General features: G+C 48.8%; 1 protein-coding gene across 1 annotated transcript in view; it reads left to right on the top strand.

Annotated features, from left to right (window-relative positions):
• LOC119375430 (iroquois-class homeodomain protein IRX-6) overlaps nucleotides 1–19792 on the top strand; it is a 161018-nt gene that overhangs the window by 45998 nt on the left and 95228 nt on the right. The window contains exon 2 of the mRNA XM_037645610.2: nucleotides 16657–16944. Coding sequence (XP_037501538.1) covers nucleotides 16657–16944 — 288 coding nt within the window. The remainder of the gene's footprint in view (nucleotides 1–16656; nucleotides 16945–19792) is intronic.

Below are 19792 nucleotides of genomic sequence, written 5' to 3'. Positions count from 1 at the left end.
GGGTACGTCCGAGACTGAATGTTAGCACGTACAAAATGACTTGGTATAAAACAATAAGGGGATAGTTTCCTATTGGGCTGTCCTACATCTGCGTATGTATAAACCTACAACTGCCTATACATCTAAGGCAGGTATGTTTGCGAGCACTCGAAACACGGAAGGCCAGAGAACTGGCGAACGCAATTTATATTCAAAGTACACGCGAGAGATAAGAAACAAACAAACCTGTCACGGCACCACTATATACTGCCAGCCCTTTGTGGTCGCCGAAAATGTTACTTGACCTACGAAGTCTTCTTCATGAGTTCAATCCCAGATCGCCTGAAAGACGGAACAACGGAGATTTGATCGGCGCCAATCCTGAGCATCGTACACTCGCGTCTACGAACGGACGAGGAAAACGTAGCTCACGTACAGCGGATGGCCACTGGTGAATTCCTTACCTCGCACAACGAAGAATGCATGCGCGCCATCACGTCAATCTTCTACATCTGGTCCTCGCATGCCGTGATGAACGGCAATAGTCGTTTTCCTGAAAAGTCGTTCCCGTGAAGAAATTCCCTGAAGACTCGTTCGGAGCTTAAACCTATGCTAAGTATACTGTGTTCTTTGGTAGGCACATTAGTAAATCCATTGTGCGCACATCTCAGCACTGCGATTCGTTGCGCCGTCGCGAGAACTACATGTCCAGCGTAGAGTAAATGATTCTGTTTCGATTCTTTTCTTGCGAGGAGTCACTCAGGTAGGCCGGTGGTGCGTGCGCGGTGGATCATAGGAAAGGAATAGCATCGAGCAAGAAGAATCGCTACGTTACACTGGCCCGAGTTTCGCTCTCGCGACCTTGATGTCATATACAGCGTGGAACGCTATCATTCCAGCAACTTCCGGGAAACAGCTTCCTCCCGTCACAAACATCATGCTTACAGCGCGTGATCTGCCCACTATTTATTGCTGCTTTTTATGCGTTAAACGTAAACGCCCCTTCGAAATGCGCAAGTTTGCATTCCGCGCGCTGTCTGGGCTCACACCCGCGAGTGCGGTGCCGTTGAGAGAATGCCGCTATAAAAAGAGAAAGAGCGAGAAAAAAAAAAGAGGCTGCATAATACGAGAAGGTCCAAAGCGATTCACGAGGCCCGCTGCTGTCGTCGGGGTGTTGTTAGATGTAGCTACTCGGGTAGGAGCAGCCAGGGAGCCACCGATGAATAGCAAACGAGGTGGCGATACACTGAGACCGGCTCGATAAGATCGCAGCTTTTATTTCCCGCGATGCGATTCTCCCCCCTCGGGCCTCCCACCGTCGGCGCCGCGCCTCCGCCCGGCTGACTCGGGGACGCAGATAACGGGAGCCGCATTCCCCCGCCGCCTTTCTTTAGGCGGCTACATTTCACGTTGCGCTCCGTGACCCCCTTTCCTGTGCACGCTCTGCTCTTATTCACCGCTGACGTACTCGTCTTCCCCGCCCTCGGAGCGACGCGCCAGCGTTCCCGCTGCCGACGCCGCTGCTTCCTTTTCAGATAGTTTTTCGGGGGCTCCCACCCCTCAGTCCCGCGGGAGGCAATAAATCTTTGCGCGAACGAGATCGAAGCGCGGCTGGGGGCCGTCAGTGGCATTTAAACAATTGGCGTTCTCGAGAAGCGAAGCAGCAGGGGACGCTGCACGTTGCGTGCGCTCGACAATGGGCGCCCGTGCTCCGGGAAGAGGGGCCGAGTACGGCGCGGCTGTTCTTTCGGGCCTTTGCGCTCAATTTGAATGCGAAATTCGGACTTAATCGGAAATGTGTTCACCTTTTCGCTAAGGGTGTTGCGTATATAGTAGGCACTAAATTTGTATTTAAAATGGTTGGTTGTTCAATAACAAACGGCGCGCTGAACACCCCCAACGAAAGCGATAATAAAATGAACAACTTGAGGTCATCTATCGCATGCAGAAACCCGAAGCCGCAAATTATGCTGTCCGTCTGCGCACCGTTTTGCTAAATTCGCCTTATGCCTTGAGAGGCCGTTCGCCTAATTTATGCATGCGATTTGACACGATGGATTCACACGCGAGCGGATCGAATTATCGTATACATAATGTGCGACGCGCAGGTAGTAAACGGCTTGGTTTATAAGCAGTTATTTTAACTGGCGCATAACTTCATAGCTGATCAGGAACTTTCATGCCGGCTGCGGATGGCGGTTGAATTCACGAAGGCCTACTCGTTTCGCATTGGAATAGCCTGAGAGACCATTGCGCAAGTCCTGTGCGCTAGCGCTCGTTATGACACCCAGCGGCATCCACTCCGGATGGCACTAAACCGACTAGACTAGAAACCGTATCCAACTTGGAGCCAAGATTTTTGAACCATGCATCACCACGTGCGTCGATGGTGCAGAAGGCATACGAAAACATACAGTACCTGAAGTCGACAGGTCTATGCGACCACCTGTAGACTTGATGTGATCCTTCAAGTGTGCACGCGACTCTCTCTCTCTCTCCCACTCTTGCTTTCTCTTCCCCCCGTAATCCTTTTCCCCACTGAAGAGTATCAAACTGGACGTACGTCTGGTTAACCTTCCTGCCTTTCCTTCTTTTCTGTCTCTTGGTTAAAAATGATATCTTAACAAGTTTCAGAATTGGGTAATCCGTGCGCATCGCTGTGAGCACAAGAAGAACGTTTCTTTCAGGCGGCGGAAAATTTGTTAATCGTAAAGCATAATTACTGGCAGCCTGCATCGTTCATCTCTTTTGCCCTCTAGCACCTAGCTACAGGATTATGCGAGGAAATGTCGCCATGACATTGGGAGACCGTCGTGGAGCTGCATGTACAGGCCGCGTAATGCGCATTGGGATGATAACAGCTGCTTTGTTATAGGCTTCCAAAGCAACGTCGAGCGGCGCCACTGCTCTTATCGCAACTGGGGGCATCCACGGCCACAACACTGCCGCCCCCGCTTCCGCGCACGCGCAGAGCTCTCGGATTGCATCTGTGGTGCGTCGCAATGTAACTATTGCTGACTAGCAGTGCTGTGGGCGGAATGAAGAGCGCATGCGCGCACATGTCCTTGCCGCCGCCGCTGGCAAATCCGGCGACAAACCGCTTTCGTAGGCAGCGTCTGCCCCCAGTAAAAGCCGAGACAGACGGTACGATTAATTTTCCATCCGATGCGACGTCCGACGCGGCGGTGCGGCAGCCGGAATGGTGACCTTTCATCGCATCGGACCGCCACCATTCCGGCTTCCGCACCGCCGCGTAGGACGTCGCATCGGATGGAAAATCGTACCGTCTGTCTCAGCCTTAACGCATAGCTCAGCCGCGCGTGCCAAAGTGCAAGGAAGCGCAGTCGAAGGTGGCAAAGAATTTGGCAGCGTGAGAAAACTGGTAAATTTGAAGGCCTTCAATTCAGAGATAATTGGAGATCTCTGGGAGCGACCTTCGTCATACAGTGGACGACAGAAGTAAAAGATCAAGAAGAAAAACAATAGCATGAAGAATGCAACAATATATGAAATGCCCAGTTGTTACTTTAACGAGTTTACCCTCGGTTGCCGCAACGCAACTTTGGGCTTATATGAAGTTGAAAAAAAAAAGAAACATGTTGCGGGGAAATGACACCTAATGGAGGAAGACGAAACAACATTGTTGTTGCGGGGCTGAGTCGATAGCTGCCCTGTTGGCCTACAATCCTGTGCGCTCTGTACAGCGTTAGCTAGATCAGTGCTGACTGACGACTGCTGAACAAATACTCCCCGTAACAATATAACAACTATAGTTAGGAAAACTTTCGGGTGAAACGCTGAGGGACGTTTTGCAAAGCGTTCTGCACAAAGGATAGAATGGGCTGCCACTACAACTGCCGGTCTGTTTATTCGCGTGCGCTCCAATTTTATCACTGACGACGCTTAATATAGGCTTGGTTTTTTTTCTCGCGCTAATGCCTCGATATCGTGCCAATTCTGAAGCAGTTTTCTCCTCAGCGACTAAGTATAACAGAGTTCGTTGAAAAATAACATATAACGGCTTAGTGTAACAGCGAAGCGCACTTAAGCACTGATTTTACCGCCGACCAACCAGCACAAGCAGCGCACAGGCAAGTCAGATATATGAACGAGTAGGTGATGTCTGTTCTCTCTATGCAACGTAGGTCATTGATTCCTTATTCAACCAGAAAAACCAGCGACAAAATAAAACATGGTGGAAAACGAGCAGCGCGAAGCGCCGAAGTGCGGAAGGAAAGGTAAGGGAGGACTTAGAAAGCAGTAGAATGACAAATGCGAGCGCTGAGTTGTCCCAGCGCTCGCGTTTGTCATTCTATTGCTTGCTCAGTCCTCCCTTATATCCTTCGTTCCGCACTTCAGTGCTTCTCGCTGCTGCTGATCATGAACTTAAACCAACTCGCCCACATCGCTATTCTCATTCAACACAAGCATTTTATATTTATTTTTATTGGGGGGGGGGGTACCACTTAAGGAGAGCAGATATCAACACAAATGTGGGGCAGTGAGCGATGGTTGGTGGTGCTAAGTTGGCTCTTGCTTGGCCATGCACGCCCTCCTCACAGCTCGCTCAGTTTTCAGCGTAGCGACCTTCTGCGTACCAAACAAGCCAACACACGTTTCATACGTGCGGCAATGTCTACATCCAACAGTGAACACAGTCCGTGCTGGTCATCTGAAGGGGCTCGCTCGAACAAGCTAGTTGCGCTTCCGTTCAAGCTCCAAGGGAGCGAGATAGAGAGAGGGTGGAAACGCCAGGAAGAACAGTAAGTAGCATGGAACGGCGCGTCTGAAAGCTGCGCGGCTTCCCCCCGCCTTTCCGCCCACGTCGGAAACCCTGAATGCACTGCATCGCCCCGATGGCGCCAGAACCGGGAGGTGGCGGGCAGCGTGCTCGCACGTGGCTTTCGGAGTGAAAATGCGCGGGCCCACCAGTGCCCCTTGGCCAGCTGCGTTGAACGTTTTTTTTTTTTCTTTTTTTGCTTCTTTCTCCAATGTCCCCAAGAAAACGAACTTCCCAGAAACCGGGCTGGCTAAACCAACGCCCGCAGTAAAACGAACACGCGAATGTAAACTTAGAAGGCTATGGGCGCGAGTTGGTACGGATCATTCATTGTAAATAGCGCCAAGGATGTCTCTTCTCTTCCTTGTCCGTGTTTTCTCGGCACTGTTTACAATGAACGCGAATGAAGCAGGCGAAACCGCAACAAGCACGTGCTCGACTGCGTCAAAATGGGTCTTCGTTAAAACGGTCGGAAAGCTGACGGGGGCTACAGGCGATTCCCTGTAAAACCACATCTGTCGCTTTAGGAGTACAGTAACGTTGCAGATGGTGTCCCATTTGAAAAGAGATGTCGTTCGATGCCGAAGAAAGTGTGGCAGCCAGCAAGAAAGCCTCGACGCCGTTTTGAGTTAATATGCTTGTTTGCTGTTCCTGTGGTGATTCTTTTTAACTGAAGGGTACATAAAAAGAAAAACAGCTATGGCAAGAAGAGAGGGCTCGGTGTGGCCGCGGTTTATGGCGGTGGTGTCCATAGAGCCGCGGCGTAGAAGGAATACGCGGCCCTTGCTCCTTCGCTGCAGTGGTTCGCAGTTATTTGCATCTTCGTCCCTCTGCGAGTGAAGAGGCAATAAATAACCTTTCATGGACAGATATGCGCGGCGTCTAAAGGCAGCGCTTTTCGTGCTCTTCCGCCGTTCCCAGCAGATTTACGACTTTTCTAAGTTAAATATTGCGCTCTTTGTTTGGCTAACTGCTTCCCTTTATAGCTGTAATTAGGCGCTTGCTGGAAAGCCTGCTGTGCTTACACACGTGTAGGGCAACACTCCGACGTGGTGTACTGTGAACGTACGGTGGACGGCGTGATACCGGCCTTGCTAACATAGAATGCAATACACTGTAAACTGCGAGAACAACGTTCACAAGGTATTTTCAGCGAAATCGTTAGAGTATAATGGGAGTGAATTGAACATACTTCTACTCATCTGTTTAGCTTGCCACAAGCGCTCTTTCGTTTTAAAAAAATGCATTACTATAATTTCAACCTACGTCGTCCCAGCGCGTATACGAGCGCTGCAGGCGGCAACCATTCAACGCTGCCCATGTGGCGTTCAGCGCATGGGAAACACAGCGACTGTTGCCGCCAAGAATCAAAGCCTGTTTTTCACCATTTACACGTATATCTCACCGCTTGTGACTTCGTCACCAAATACTAAACGTATAAGATGTTCATCATTTAAGAAGCGCAAAATGTTAGGGTTGCACTCACATTTGTTGCAGTGCAATGCTAGGTGTGTGTAGGGATAATACCGTCACTTTGTTCACTCATCAGAACCAGACATCTAGAGAAATTGCTGAAGCCTTTTTCATTTCACAACACAAGGAAGATTGCATTAGTCATCCTTCAATAGCCCTATCAGACAAAGAGATACAACTGCTTTCTGCTTTTTTTGTGAACGTCTTTTTATGTTGTTTTAGCGATGTGCGCTAAGGCATTAGCAGATGTGATTAGCGCAGTTCCGTATGGATTAAAAGTCTGAGTTGTTTCGATAATAAAATCAGTTGTTAGAAAGCGCTTGTCATGTGTGTGTCTATGCTTCGTCCCCGTGTCATTTTGCGCTTCTTAAATGATGAACCATTTCCAACTAGGCCAAACAGCCGTTTTGCTGTATAAGATGTCCATGTACGTGCCGCTGCTTGGAATACGCATATACGTTCGTAGATAACCTGTTAATTTCCGAAGCGCAAGCAAGGCACATAGGCATTGTAAGTGTGCTCCACTTCTTAAAGACGACTGCAGGATGTGCGATCGCCTATAATTTCACGGTCAAATGAGCTGCTGTGTGCGCGCCTGCTCATTACTTTTTGTTCCTGTATTTCTACCACTTTCCCCTCCCCACTGTGTATAATGGCAAGCAAGGTGCAGCCTGGATAACCGCCCTGTCTTCTGTCTGTCTCTCTCACCCCCTGTCGTAACTCAATGGCAGTTTGAATTCGCGCGTTGCCTGGTGGCCCACGCTCGTCGTTGCACCAAATGTGCGGACGGCTCGGCGAGTTTCGGCGGCGCCACGTTGTTTACAGAGGCTTTCGTTTGTTTTCGGCTGTACCTTAGGGGAGGTAATATGTCTTGCCGTGACTCCTCCTCAAGCGCGGTGAATCTGGTGTGGCGGGGCAATTAACACGGACACGCTCGGCGCTTCCGCCAGCTTATATATACATACACTGGCTGCGATGCTTCCGACAGAAGAGTAACCCAACTTTAATTACATCCTGCAAGCGTCCAGCAGGTGAAAGCAGTTGTCAGCAAGACAGGTCGTCACGGGCGCTAACCGGCCGCCTACGACGCTGCTGCCGCGGGGCGAGCAAAAACCAGCTGTCGCGTGCGCGCGTGCAATGCCAACCCCCCTCCTTTACCTTCCCCCTTGTCTTTCTTTTTTTTTTAAATTTTTTTGTCGTCGCCTGAGTATAGCCACCGTGGCTGCAGATGGCCGACGCAAAATTAACCTCGAAAACCACTCGCATGACGGAACATCGGTTTCTACTAAATGCGAGCGTGCAATTTTAAGCGCAAAATCACTCGGCGACGACTGCCATCGCCTCGAGAACAGAAACATGTAACATCTTACTCTTATAACCTTGACATCCTTGTAAAACTACATTCATTATTGCGTTAGCAATCCGACCGTCAGCGCAGAAAAATCGTCCAGAGTCGATCAGCAGCCGTGCGCAGCCGCGAATGGGGGCTGGCCGCTGGGCGGAAAAAGCGGTGAAAGAGGCTAAGGGCGGCCACGCTGACATGAAGTATGTAAATAAATACACAAATGAATAAACATAACTAAATGAGATGTCCTGATCGAAGTATCTGAACTCGGGGACTCTATTATATACCGATGCTCTCTTGCAATCCAGGCCGCTGAGGCGCCTGGAACATTTGCACAAGGCTTGCCGTCGGTCTCATCTTGTGCATGCACCGTCGAGGTGCGAGGCCTGCGCCACTATTGGCGGCGTTCTAGTTCGCTGGTGCCGCACTCTTAGACTTTTAATGCTAACGCATTTCTCTCGCATTTACCGCAACACCGACGCCGATTTGTTTAAAAATAAAAATACCCTTGAATGCCCTCAGAGAGGGCATTACATGGAAGTATTACGCTGTGGTATTTGTGTCGCCTTTCTTTGTTTTTCTTTTTCTGTGCCTAATGATAGTGATTATCCTATTTTATCAAAAAAAACATTATTTTTCCGATTACGAGCCGCGATTTTCGCTAGCTCTACAGTGATGCAGGGGATGTGCAGCTGTCAACAAACGAAGTACGCTACTTGAAGAGAGACTTGGAATCGATATCCTGGAGGATGAACTTGAAACGCCTGTCGACCAAGTACTGCATCGAAGTCGACTACGAAGCACTGCGACAAAGTCGATGAAGGCTGGCGGTGGCCATATTTTCAAATCACGCCTCGTTTACCGAGGCTTTCGGCTGACGAACCGGTCTCCGTATTGCTTAATTTTGAAAGGAGATAAAATCATTAAATTTTTATATGATGACGTAGTTTTAAAACATTACTTTAAACGTTTAACCATGCTTATGCGTGGCAACAGTCCTTGAGACGCGTTCGTACACTTGGGGAATCCAAGGGAACGTCAACGAACGTAACGCTATGCGTCGTTCTTGCAATATGGAAGATCGCAACAGCACACCAGAAAATGTTTGGCTTTCTCAACGCGTTTTCTTCGAGGAACCGTTCCGTTCGGGCCTATCCTTCACGCCATGAATATGCCGCCGGCAAACACGTGTATCTGTGGCTGCATCGCATGCTACAAGCGCGGGTTGAGCCTGCAAATAATTGCGAGTGAACTTCCCGATCCAGGCGCCGTGGGCTGAGTGTGCGGTTAGTGCAGGAAACAGGCGTGCTTGCCCGAATAAAAAAAGGAGGAGGGAGGGGGGAGGTGTATATGGGTGAAAGCAATAGGGGGCACCAACGATGGCTCGTCAGGAACCCGGCTGTGACGAGTGGGGCGCGCCGCGATGTGGAAGCAGGAGCAACAGCGGGCTTGACTGAGCCCGAGACTACGTCAGGCTAATCCGCAGGGCCGAAGTCGCGGCGCTGTCGCTTCAATCGTGCGATGCAGCCGTCGTCCTTGGTCAGGATGGGGGCGAAGGGATGGAACAAAAGGGCGGTCCACTGGCTCTGTTGTAATTTGTCACGGCCTATGGGCCGGCAGCTGCGCTTCGGCCTGTGCCATATTGTTTTTCCCGTCAACTTCCGTCTGATCGCGCTTCCGGTTCCGCTTCACTCGGCAAATAAGACAGGCGAACCTAATGCATGACACGAAAGAATGTCGCGCAAGACGCGTGTTGATGCAGGAAAGCGTGAGCAGCGATTTCTCTCAATTTTCACTGACTGCGTCAAAGTCTTTCGCTCCCTTTCTCTTCTGATGCTGTCTTTCGCGCCTCTATTAGTTGCCGGCGCGCGGCGAAAGCGTTTGCGCCGCCTTCCCTCCATGTCCGCCGTGACGCGTCGTTTCGATGCGCCCAGAGACCCCGGGACGTTTTTTGTTTACCGGCGAGGAGGCGTCAGTGACGGTTCGCTGCGTTGCAGCCTCAGTGCCTTGGCTTGATTTCTTGTTTTTACGACGCTTGTATAGCCGTTCTATAAAGAGACGGCAACTCGCAGTGTGTGTTTAGCACAGAAGGGAGATCCCTAATAATGCTTTAGTAAAATGCGCAATCAGAAGCTGGATCGCGGCTCTATACCGCGCACAGGCCTGAAGTGTAAACATACATGCGCACATAATACAATGTCTCAACCAGGATGCGCGTGCTAATTGAAAAGCCCGTGATCACTCAGATCCCCTATTTTCTCGGTTTATTAATGCTTACACACACTGCAGTCGGCATACCGGATGTCAGACAAAGCGCAAAAGCACCATAGATTTCGGTGTAACTAACAAAGTGATTGACTCGGTCACGTCGGATTGAAAGTCTTTGAAAAATGCCATACAATGGAAGGCTCCGGATAAATTTGCCGATTTCTCGCTGGTACAAGAACGCAAGTTGCAGGTGCATATCACTTAACCACTATGCATGGCTATATATAAATTGAGAAATGTGTAAAAATCGTATTACACATAATTTACAATTCCATAAGAACTTTTACCAGCAGTGGTGCACACACAAACAAATAATCGTTCAAGATGATGGTGATGGCCATAACCATGGATTGGTACTTACATGAGCACAACAAGCAATCGGTCACGATGTGCGCGGTAAATGGAAAAATGAGAAATGGCGAGAAGGGCGCCAGCAATAACAATAAATATAGTTGTTGAAATAGTTATGATTATAAATGAGTGACAGAGGAATAAAAAGTACGTTTACTTCAGCAGTCTACAAGCAGAAACAAAACGAATTATAATAGATAAAAAGGAAAAGATAAAGAAATGGAAATCAACAAATCAAGATGACTTGCAAAGAAATTATTGAAACTAATAAATTACATGCCAACTTCAAATAGCACAAAGAAAATTAGAGGACGCTTAGCACATAAGAGTGCTAAGCGTTTCGCACTTCGTTCGCGTCGGCTTCTGATTCGCTTGCCGTGCTTCACTTCTCGGTGGACACCTAAACCGTGCCATGAGAAAAGGAAAGTCTGTGCGCGTGACATTTGCCGTACTCTCCTTCGGTGCCAACTTCAACTGCAGTTGAGATGTACCCACTACGCCATAATTCATCATTTTGCGAAGTAGTGAAGTACCCACTACGCGTCGGTAAGGTCATACGCGCACCTATGTAGCTGCGATACTGTGGCCGATGATGAGGATAATGAATATGGTTGGGCCCTTTGTAATGGGTGGACAGCTTTAAACTATTCGTTACGATATCCACATGGTGGATATCGTAACATGATGCCGGGGTGCTTGTCTACGTTACTGCCACGCAATATTACGTCTGTTAACGCGTCTCCTCGCCCAAAATGACGCCTGTATGGGGTATTTTTCCAAAGCAGTTTCAAGCACTGGCATATAGTTCTGGGGTAGAACACTTGAGTGCCACGCAATATGTCTGGGTTGGACTGCGGCGCGAAGCGTGATTTTTAACACGAAAGTATTTTATGTCGGATCCACCAAGACTTCACTGACGTATTTCCGTCACGGATGACGCTGGTAAAATACACACTAACGAGTGACAAAGAAAAACTATAAGAAAAAGTTTCATTGACACGATTCACCTGGGAATCGAACCCACGACCTCTCGGTCCGCCACGATAGGTGCGCGGTGCTGTATACACACTGCGCAACCAACGTATATGTACGAGGCTCCACAAACTGTTGCCTTATATCTACCACACATTATCTCTCGCACGCTGCTTTTGGTTGGCGGGGCGGTGTGGCCGCCTGGAGCGGTGAAGTTAAGTACTGCGTCATGACACTAACTAGCGCCAATAGAGAGCGATTCCGTGACGACGCAGTTAGGGCACCTCGATGCCAGCGAAGGAACGCTGGCCGCGCTAGTATTGAGGAGGCGCCCCAGATGCAGTTACGTCCTTTGCCTTTCGCGTCGTGTTAGAGGTTGACGGCTCGTTGTCATGTGCAGCTTCCACATGCACCGACGGTGTTTCTCCGCCGCCTACTGCTTCGAGTGCGATGGCACCGACTAACAGAACCGCTGCAATAAGCGCCGCAGAAAGGTGACGACATCCACGGGCGAATGTCGCTCCTTGGTGGAGCGAGACACACGCCAGCGGAACGCCTTCGCGCGTTGGCAGCTCAAGCTACGAACCTCTGCCTCCGGCGTTCCTGAAGCGCCGTGTGGTATGGTATGCATGATAGGTTACCCTATACTACTGGGGAGCGCACACCTTGCTGGTCCTCTCCTACAATGACAACGCTTTGCAGGAGTGCATATCGAGTACCAGTGTTTATTATGTGCCTATTGGTGCCACCTTTGCGGGGGATTCAACAAATGCTGTGTCCAGGTATATGGTAACAAGTTCAGCTACCACAGGGGTTAAATCATGATCATGGTCGTTAGTCGTCAGGATGGGGATGTGCCACTAGGCGTCAACGTGGGTGGATCCACGTCAAACGGTGATAGCCAAACACCAGTAGACACTGTACAAGCTCTCGTATATCAATGCACAATGCACAATAAACTACTTCCGTGAACACACCTTTCACTTTCGTGTTATACTGATTCCTACGACGGGATAAGTCGGTTTTTTTTTTTTTGTAGTCTTTGCATCCATCGCGATTTTTCACCCACGGACAAGACCGCCGATACCGACACCGCATTTTCTGCAACACCGGCTCCTTAACGCCATCGCGTTCAAGTGTCCAATCAGCGCAGTAACCTTTTTGTGTCAAGAAGAAAATCGCACACAGCAAGGCAAATTTTTCTGTGTCTAAAGGCCAGCGCAACTGCTCCGAGCTACAATCGGGGAAGTGTGGGAAGTTCCGAGGCTATGGAAACGGAACTTTGAAAAGTGTTTCTCTTAACTCTTAAGATAATGAGAAGTAGCCTAATACACGCCAGGACAGAAGACAGTGATATAGTTTCAGGTTCGTTTGCAAAACACACACACACACACACACACAACACACACACACACACACACACACACACACACACACACACACACACACACACACACACACACACACACACACACACACACACACACACACACACACACACACACCACACACACCACACACACACACACACACACACCACACACACACACACACACACACACACACACACACACACACACACACACACACACACACACACACGCACTGCACCCTGACCAACGAAAACAATAACGATACTTCGAAGGGCATCTCTTTGTGTACAGTCGTTTCCTAAACTAAGCCTTGCCGCCTTTACTTCCTGGTCTTTTGAATAAACAGGAGACTCGTATTACGACATTCGGATTATTCATGACTTTATGTATTGTATGTGAGGAATATTATGCTCTTGCCGATAATCATTAACTTTTTCATTGGTTGTTGCAGATATTGCTGTCTACCGTAGGTGCATTCTGCCTTACCTTGATTGTTTGTGTATTTCGCACCGCTAGTCGAACGATTAGCGACCCCGTCGCCTTATGCAAGTACACAGTGTATATCTTTCCGTGTTGTATACGAACCCCTTTTTCTATTTCCCCCGGTATTTACGCGTGTATGACATAGGATACAAGGTATTTCGCACCGCTAGTCGAACGATTAGCGACCCCGTCGCCTTATGCAAGTACACAGTGTATATCTTTCCGTGTTGTATACGAACCCCTTTTTCTATTTCCCCCGGTATTTACGCGTGTATGACATAGGATACAAGGTATTTCGCACCGCTAGTCGATTAGCGACCCCGTCGCCTTTGTACACAGTGTATATCTTTCCGTGTTGTATACGAACCCCTTTTTCTATTTCCCCCGGTATTTACGCGTGTATGACATAGGATACAAGGTATGAAAAGGTATGAAAAGAAGGGCGGAGAGGGATAGGCAACATGGGCCAAAATCACCAAGGTTGTCTTTCGTAAGGGCTGTTTTCCATTGGCCAGCGGGCTTTACAAATATGTCTAGTGGCAGGATTGGCTGAAGTATGCTCTTAAGAGCATTTCAAGCGTAACTTTTTTTGTGAATTCGGGCCTGGATTCATGAAGCGCTTAGTTCGTAAGTGAACGTTCGCATCTGCTGGCCGCCTTCGCTCATGATACGTCCAGCATCGGTAATGGCTGAAATTTCCTCTCGGGAGTAATTATAGCGTATATAAGTGCTTTTTTTTTTTTTGGCGGTTACAGGGCCCAGGACCACGTATCATTAAACCTTATACGGGGAAGGGTTTCATATACCAATAGGCGCCGGTTTACCTGCTGTATCGAAGAGCGCTGTGCAAACAGAATGTGCTTATATGCTTCTTTATTGAGGCCGCAGGATGGCAGACAATGCGTTCGTTATGGAAATTTGGCTCCGCTCATTCTGAGCCAGCAGAACAAGCCGCTTCTAACAAACTGGTGGGTGTAAGCGTTTAGGCGGCAAGGTAAGCTATATGCAACGGCCGTAATGGTCCGATCAGAGTGAGGCAGGGTTTACAACGTGCAACATAAAGGCACCGGTGCGTGGGAGGAATAATGATGCGTTTTATGCGAGCCTGAGGAAGAAGATGGAGAGGGTTCGTCTAATATAGCTAAGATCTGTTAACAGCTATGCGAGACTGCTCTACATCTTTGAGTTTCGTTTTATTCTTTTTTTGTGTGTGTTCTGTCATGCGAGTGTTCGTTAGCCGCTTGAAGGGGCCTCCTGCTTGTTTATGGGATGCTGAGATCGGCGAGCCTCCCTTCGCCGCAGGGCGCCGGGGCAGAATAAAGGAGGCAGCCCCATTTTACTTCGCTCTGCTGTTTCGAATGCAAGAGGATGAGCACGGCTTTGAATTGCTCGAGACAACTACAGTGCCGCTGGCACAGGGGGTGAAACGCGACTATTTGCGCCTTTGTGCACGGCTCGGCGTTCGACACCAAGTTTCCTCGAATGCGTGGAACTGGGTCCCGGTCCCGGACCATCCGACTTCGTGGAACCATTTGTGTGCTTGCGTGTGTGTGTGTGTTTGTGTGTATGCGTGTTTGTGTCAACGTGCGCGTTTGTGTGCTCGGACCTGTGGCCGGGAAAACGAGAGCGAAAAGCGTGGGAAGGACGAGAGAGACAGAGAAGAGCGAGCAACGAGAAGAGTCTGCAAAGCGATTTGAGCGGTTGTGCGTTTGAGCGGTGCGATTTGTGCGATTATGCGTGTTAGCGGTGCGATTTGAGCGAATATGCGTATGACCCATTGCGCTATGAGTGCTGCGTTGTAAATAAGGTTTTGATCATTAAATGTAAATTTATTTTTCCCTTTTAACTGTGCGTCGTGCGTTGCATTTTCTATTGTATTTTATTTTACGGCCCAGCCATCCTAACGCTAAAATACGATGCCGCAGAAGCGACGGGGAATAAATCGTAAATGAGAAGCGTTTGACAAGATTGACAGCACCATGAGCCTAGGGCGTGCTTGTCACCCAACGGTTATTTTCCTTTGAGAAGCGACCGGCAAAATTGTGACTTAGGAACAACATTAAACTTCGTACGCGCATTAGTGCGTCATTTGTGTTTACTTAATTGACATGTAGAAGAAGAGAGGAACCTTAAAATCCAGCGACCAAATGCGGGAACAGATGTCTTTTGTGTGCTTTCTTACAGGAGAGAAAGAGAGAGTATATATATAGAGAGAGATAATAATCTTTAATGAAAATCCCGGAGAGGTTAGCCTGGTTTGTCGCCTGGCTTGCTACTCCAGGTGTCGGCCGCACGATGACTATGATATAGCCTATACAATGATCACATATACACACAAATAGCAGGTACAGTCACAAACGCTCATGTATACACAAAATAGTCATTCACAAATTTTGGTTAAGTTGAGTGTTCCTCAAGAACACCAACAGGAAGAGGTGTAAGGCATGCTGGGAATGACGGGAACAGAATCGGTGGAAGAGTGAGGGAGAACATATAATGGGTAGGGGGAAGGAAGCTTAATCAGGTTGCCCAGCACTGGAGAAAGAGAAGCGAAAGATGAGAAGGAGAGAAGTTGGCAGTGTGCACATATACATACAGAGAGAGAAGAGTTTGTTGTTCAGGTCACCACAAAACGGCTTGTGGCTAGCCAATGGTAAACTGTTCTCATAAAAAAAAAAAAAATGTCATTGCGTCATTCAGCCACTGTGCCTACAGACAAAGGCCTGCAGCCTGCAGAGCGCCGTCTGCGACATTGTTACCGTGATAATTGCTTTCTGAGTGGCCGGCGGCCCAAAAGATCGACTAAACGTCCTTATACGTAGAGTGAAACTGTACATGAAGTCACGCGGAAGTCATGTGGGCTCTGAAATGAATCCACAAAAATTTGTTCGTAATTGCTTTTTTTTTTTTTGTGGAATGACCGGCCGCCTTTACTAATATGTCCACCACTATCACTTCAACGACCGCGAACTTGTTGCAAAAAACACATGGACAAACGCTAAAAACACAAACCACGCACAAACGCGGCCGCTGTTATATTTTGTTATGTTTTGCGTTAACGCCCGTGTTCGCGCTTCATGTTATTTCGAATTCGTCTATGCCTCAACAAGAGCGCTGCCGTTGGAATGGCAACTATATATGGTTGCCATTCCCACAGTATCTCCTGAACGTCCCAACCCCCACTAACCGGCCAAACGTAAGAACGTTTTCATGAACGTTCCCTGAGTGTTTTTCATTGCGTTTACGATACCCTGTACGTGCGCATGAGCGTCCCTAGGACTGTGTGCTTAATTGAGGGAGTATTAATGAGAACTAACAGACAATAATGCCAAGGAACGTAGAGGGGGTGTCATTTGTAGTAATTAGAATATGAATGTGAAGAAAGTAATGTGGACGAAAAGATAACTTTTTATCTTTTCTTATCTTTTCGTCCACTTTACTTTCTTCACATTTATATTCTAATTACTACAAATAACACCCCCTATACTTTCCTTGGCATTATTGTCTGTTAGTTCTCAATAATATTGTGTCTAACAAACAAAAACGAGCAGTTAAAAGTCACCTTCTTTCCTTAATTGACGGAGTAGTGGTTCTGAATGAACGAAAGGAACCATTCTCATCTCATGGTGCAGCTGATGGGCGGCGGCGGCTCGGGCCACTCTCCGTCTCCTGCAACGGCGGCGTGCTGTGAACCGGCGCGCCCGCTGGTCGGCGAGTCTCCCGGCGCCGCTCCGGTCACGGCGGCCTCCGGGCCCGTGTGCTCTCTGCCGGCGGCCGGCTCGTACGACTCGCGCCTGTTGTCCAGCTACCCTCAGCTTGCCACGCCGCGCTTCTACAACGCCGGCTACGGAGACCAGGCGGCTGCAGCAGCTGACTACGCGAACCTCGCCGTCGACTCGTCCGCTTTCTACCCGACATTGGTGAGTCGAGAGAGACGTGCCTATTGCGGGGTCTGTCTGAGAAAGATACAGCCGTCACACGCTGTTGTGGTCGATTTAACTGATGCGCTAGCGGAAGCCCTAATACGGCATCTGGGAAAGTGATTTCGGTTCCTAATTCCTCTCCCTTCTTTCTTCATTTGCACTGTCACCGAGCGCGCGATTTGCACACGGTTTGATGTTAGTGCTTTAAATCCACCAGTTCATGCCAATGTGTCCTTAATTAGGAGACGAAGAATAGCAAAAATTACAAATATGAATTTGTACATGCCATATATTGAATTAAACATGATGGCTGCGCCAGTTTTATGTCCAGCGGTTACGTGCTATACGCAGATGTGTAAAATCAATTTTATAACTACAAGGATTTACAGAATGTCGATATGCCAGTAGGTATATACGCATTCTGACAATACTCTTCCTGTGTTTACTTCTCCCGCAATAACTCGAAATCAGCTGAACAGCAACGCTCATTCTGCCTCATTCCCTTTCTCTTCTTTCTTAACAAGGCGCTGGAAATATTTGATAAGGTAAAGCTTCCAACTAGCCCAACTTTGAGCTCAACTAGCCCAACTTTGAACTTTTCGGACATGATGAAATACATGATACCCAAATGCACAGAAAAAACAACGAAAAGCATATCAAAGGTGTGGACCGTGGTTTACGCTGTCAAGAAAAGCCAGCTCTTTTGGGGTCAAGGCAAGCGAGGGCTTGCTGACACAGTTTCCTTTGGCAATAATCGAGGGCTCAATGATTACTCTGGTTTGATCATGTGCATATTTGGCCAGGACCACGGTTCGGTGAAGTACAGCCGCACTGAGTACAACACTGGAGTACAGCCGCACTGAGCACAGTGCTGGGCAAGGAACCCGTCATTTCTTTTCTGTACCTTCAAATTGTGCTCTTGTAACCTGATGTTCAGGCATCACCCCCGTCTGTCCAACATGTTTTAGACCGCAGGAAAGGGGAACACTGTACACGACTTTGTCGGCACATTCAACAAAATGGTTTTTATGTTTCCCCTTACACTTGCACGGCACCTGCTTCAAGCGCATCTCCTAGCACACAACTGATGCAGTTTGTGCGGTGAGGAAAAAACAACAGAAACACCCGAACGTAGGCCTATCTTCCTGAGTCTATGCGACACACGGTGTAAGTAAGGAATGACCGCCACCTTCTGCCTTGATACTGGCTGTTCTTCGCCAACTCTGTTGTCTATAATCTGATTTTTCTTCGCAACGTCTTTTTCTTCGCAATCAGCAGGTGCGTCGGGCAACCAGCTTCCTCAAAACGAGCTATTTGCGCTCTGAAGCTGCCGTCAACAACGTGAGGGCAGGATCTGAGTGCATTCCAAGACAGGTGTTCACGATAGCCCTTTTCACCAGCTTGCTGTGGGCTGACCGAAATGGCAGAAGTGGCTTATTCGCCTGTGGTTCGTATTTCCAACACAGGTGATCACCTGAAAGGGTAAATTCAGGTCTAAAAACGCAACGAACAATTCTCCGGGACTTCATGGGTTAGCGACAACGGACTTAGGCACTCTTTTAACGTAGACAACGTGTCCTAAACAGAAGATTCAAAAGCACCGTCATCACAATCTATTAAAATAAGGTATAGCCATCTAAATACCGAAAGCATTTTTCAACCCGTGATTCTGATAGCCAGCCGCAGACCTTCCTGTCTAGGTGTGCAAGAAACAGATCGCTTAAAGCTGGGGCTATGCAAGAGCCAATGTACGTACGCTCCAGTTTTTTTGCAGTAATACACTTCCATTCCATTCAGCAAAGGTCGAGTTCGGGTAAGCCTTGAGCAATTCCGGAAAGTCACCCGTTGTGAGCCCACACTCATTCTGAAATGCTGCAACATAAAATGTGAAAATTGCCTCTTCGACAATCGGCAAAAGTTTTTCGTGTTTTAAGGACTACTAAAGCTACTTTACATCTATGGACAAAGCTTTATAGGCAACGTTGCTGCGCTCTGCGAGAAAGTGAATAATTTGAGAGGAATTGTTAACCAGAAACGGGCCCAATATCAATGAGACCTGCCGGCAGCACGTGAGTGGTCGATGATACGACAATATAGCATAAAACACATCCCTAGAAAATACCCGCCCAGCAAGCTGCTTCTGGCGGATGGTTCATTGTTGTGTAGTATGAAATCTGTTTTGAACAAAATTATTCTTTAAGGTAATAAGCGGCGCCGCTACCTCGTACGGACTAGATATAGGCACTGCTTATATATGCCTCAGCACGCCCGGGCCTCGCGTGAAGGCTACAGCCAGCGGGGATCTGCATGGTATATATGGCCGCGTAGGAAAGCCCGATATCCGCTTCGATACACAGCCAGCGCTCTCTGACGACGTTCCCACGACGGCTACACGCACGGTTGTAATACCTGTCGAGCGTGAGCAAATAAACCCTCTTCCGGCTCCGCAGTGTAGTACGCACCCGCGAAGCGCAATCCTCAATGAAAACCTGCCCGATGGTGGTGTCGGTGATGGTGGTTGCGGCGGCACCGGTCAAAGAGCAGGCGGCGTATGGCTCGCGTGGCCGTATACCTTAATCCGCGGGGTATTAAGAGGCCGGCCGAGACCAGAGCAACACGCGCGGTGCTGCTCGCGGCGGCCGCAATTAGTAGACGGCGCCGCGCGGTGGAGGCCCGGTCTCGCCTTTACTGCCGCGCGCGGTTAGCCCGACCGAAAAACACTTGCGCTCCGGGGGAACCCGACCGCGTGCACATCCTGTTGCGCAAAGTGTCCGGTCCTCGTTAAATGCGATCGTAAAAAGTCACTGCTCTGGCCGCACGGCCCTGCATGCGATGATCGGAGGGA

Source organism: Rhipicephalus sanguineus, chromosome 1 (genome assembly GCF_013339695.2).
Source record: "Rhipicephalus sanguineus isolate Rsan-2018 chromosome 1, BIME_Rsan_1.4, whole genome shotgun sequence".
Taxonomy (NCBI): Eukaryota; Metazoa; Arthropoda; class Arachnida; order Ixodida; family Ixodidae; genus Rhipicephalus; species Rhipicephalus sanguineus.
The sequence above is the reverse complement of the archived record's forward strand: the minus strand, read 5'-3'. Positions and strand labels throughout refer to the sequence as shown.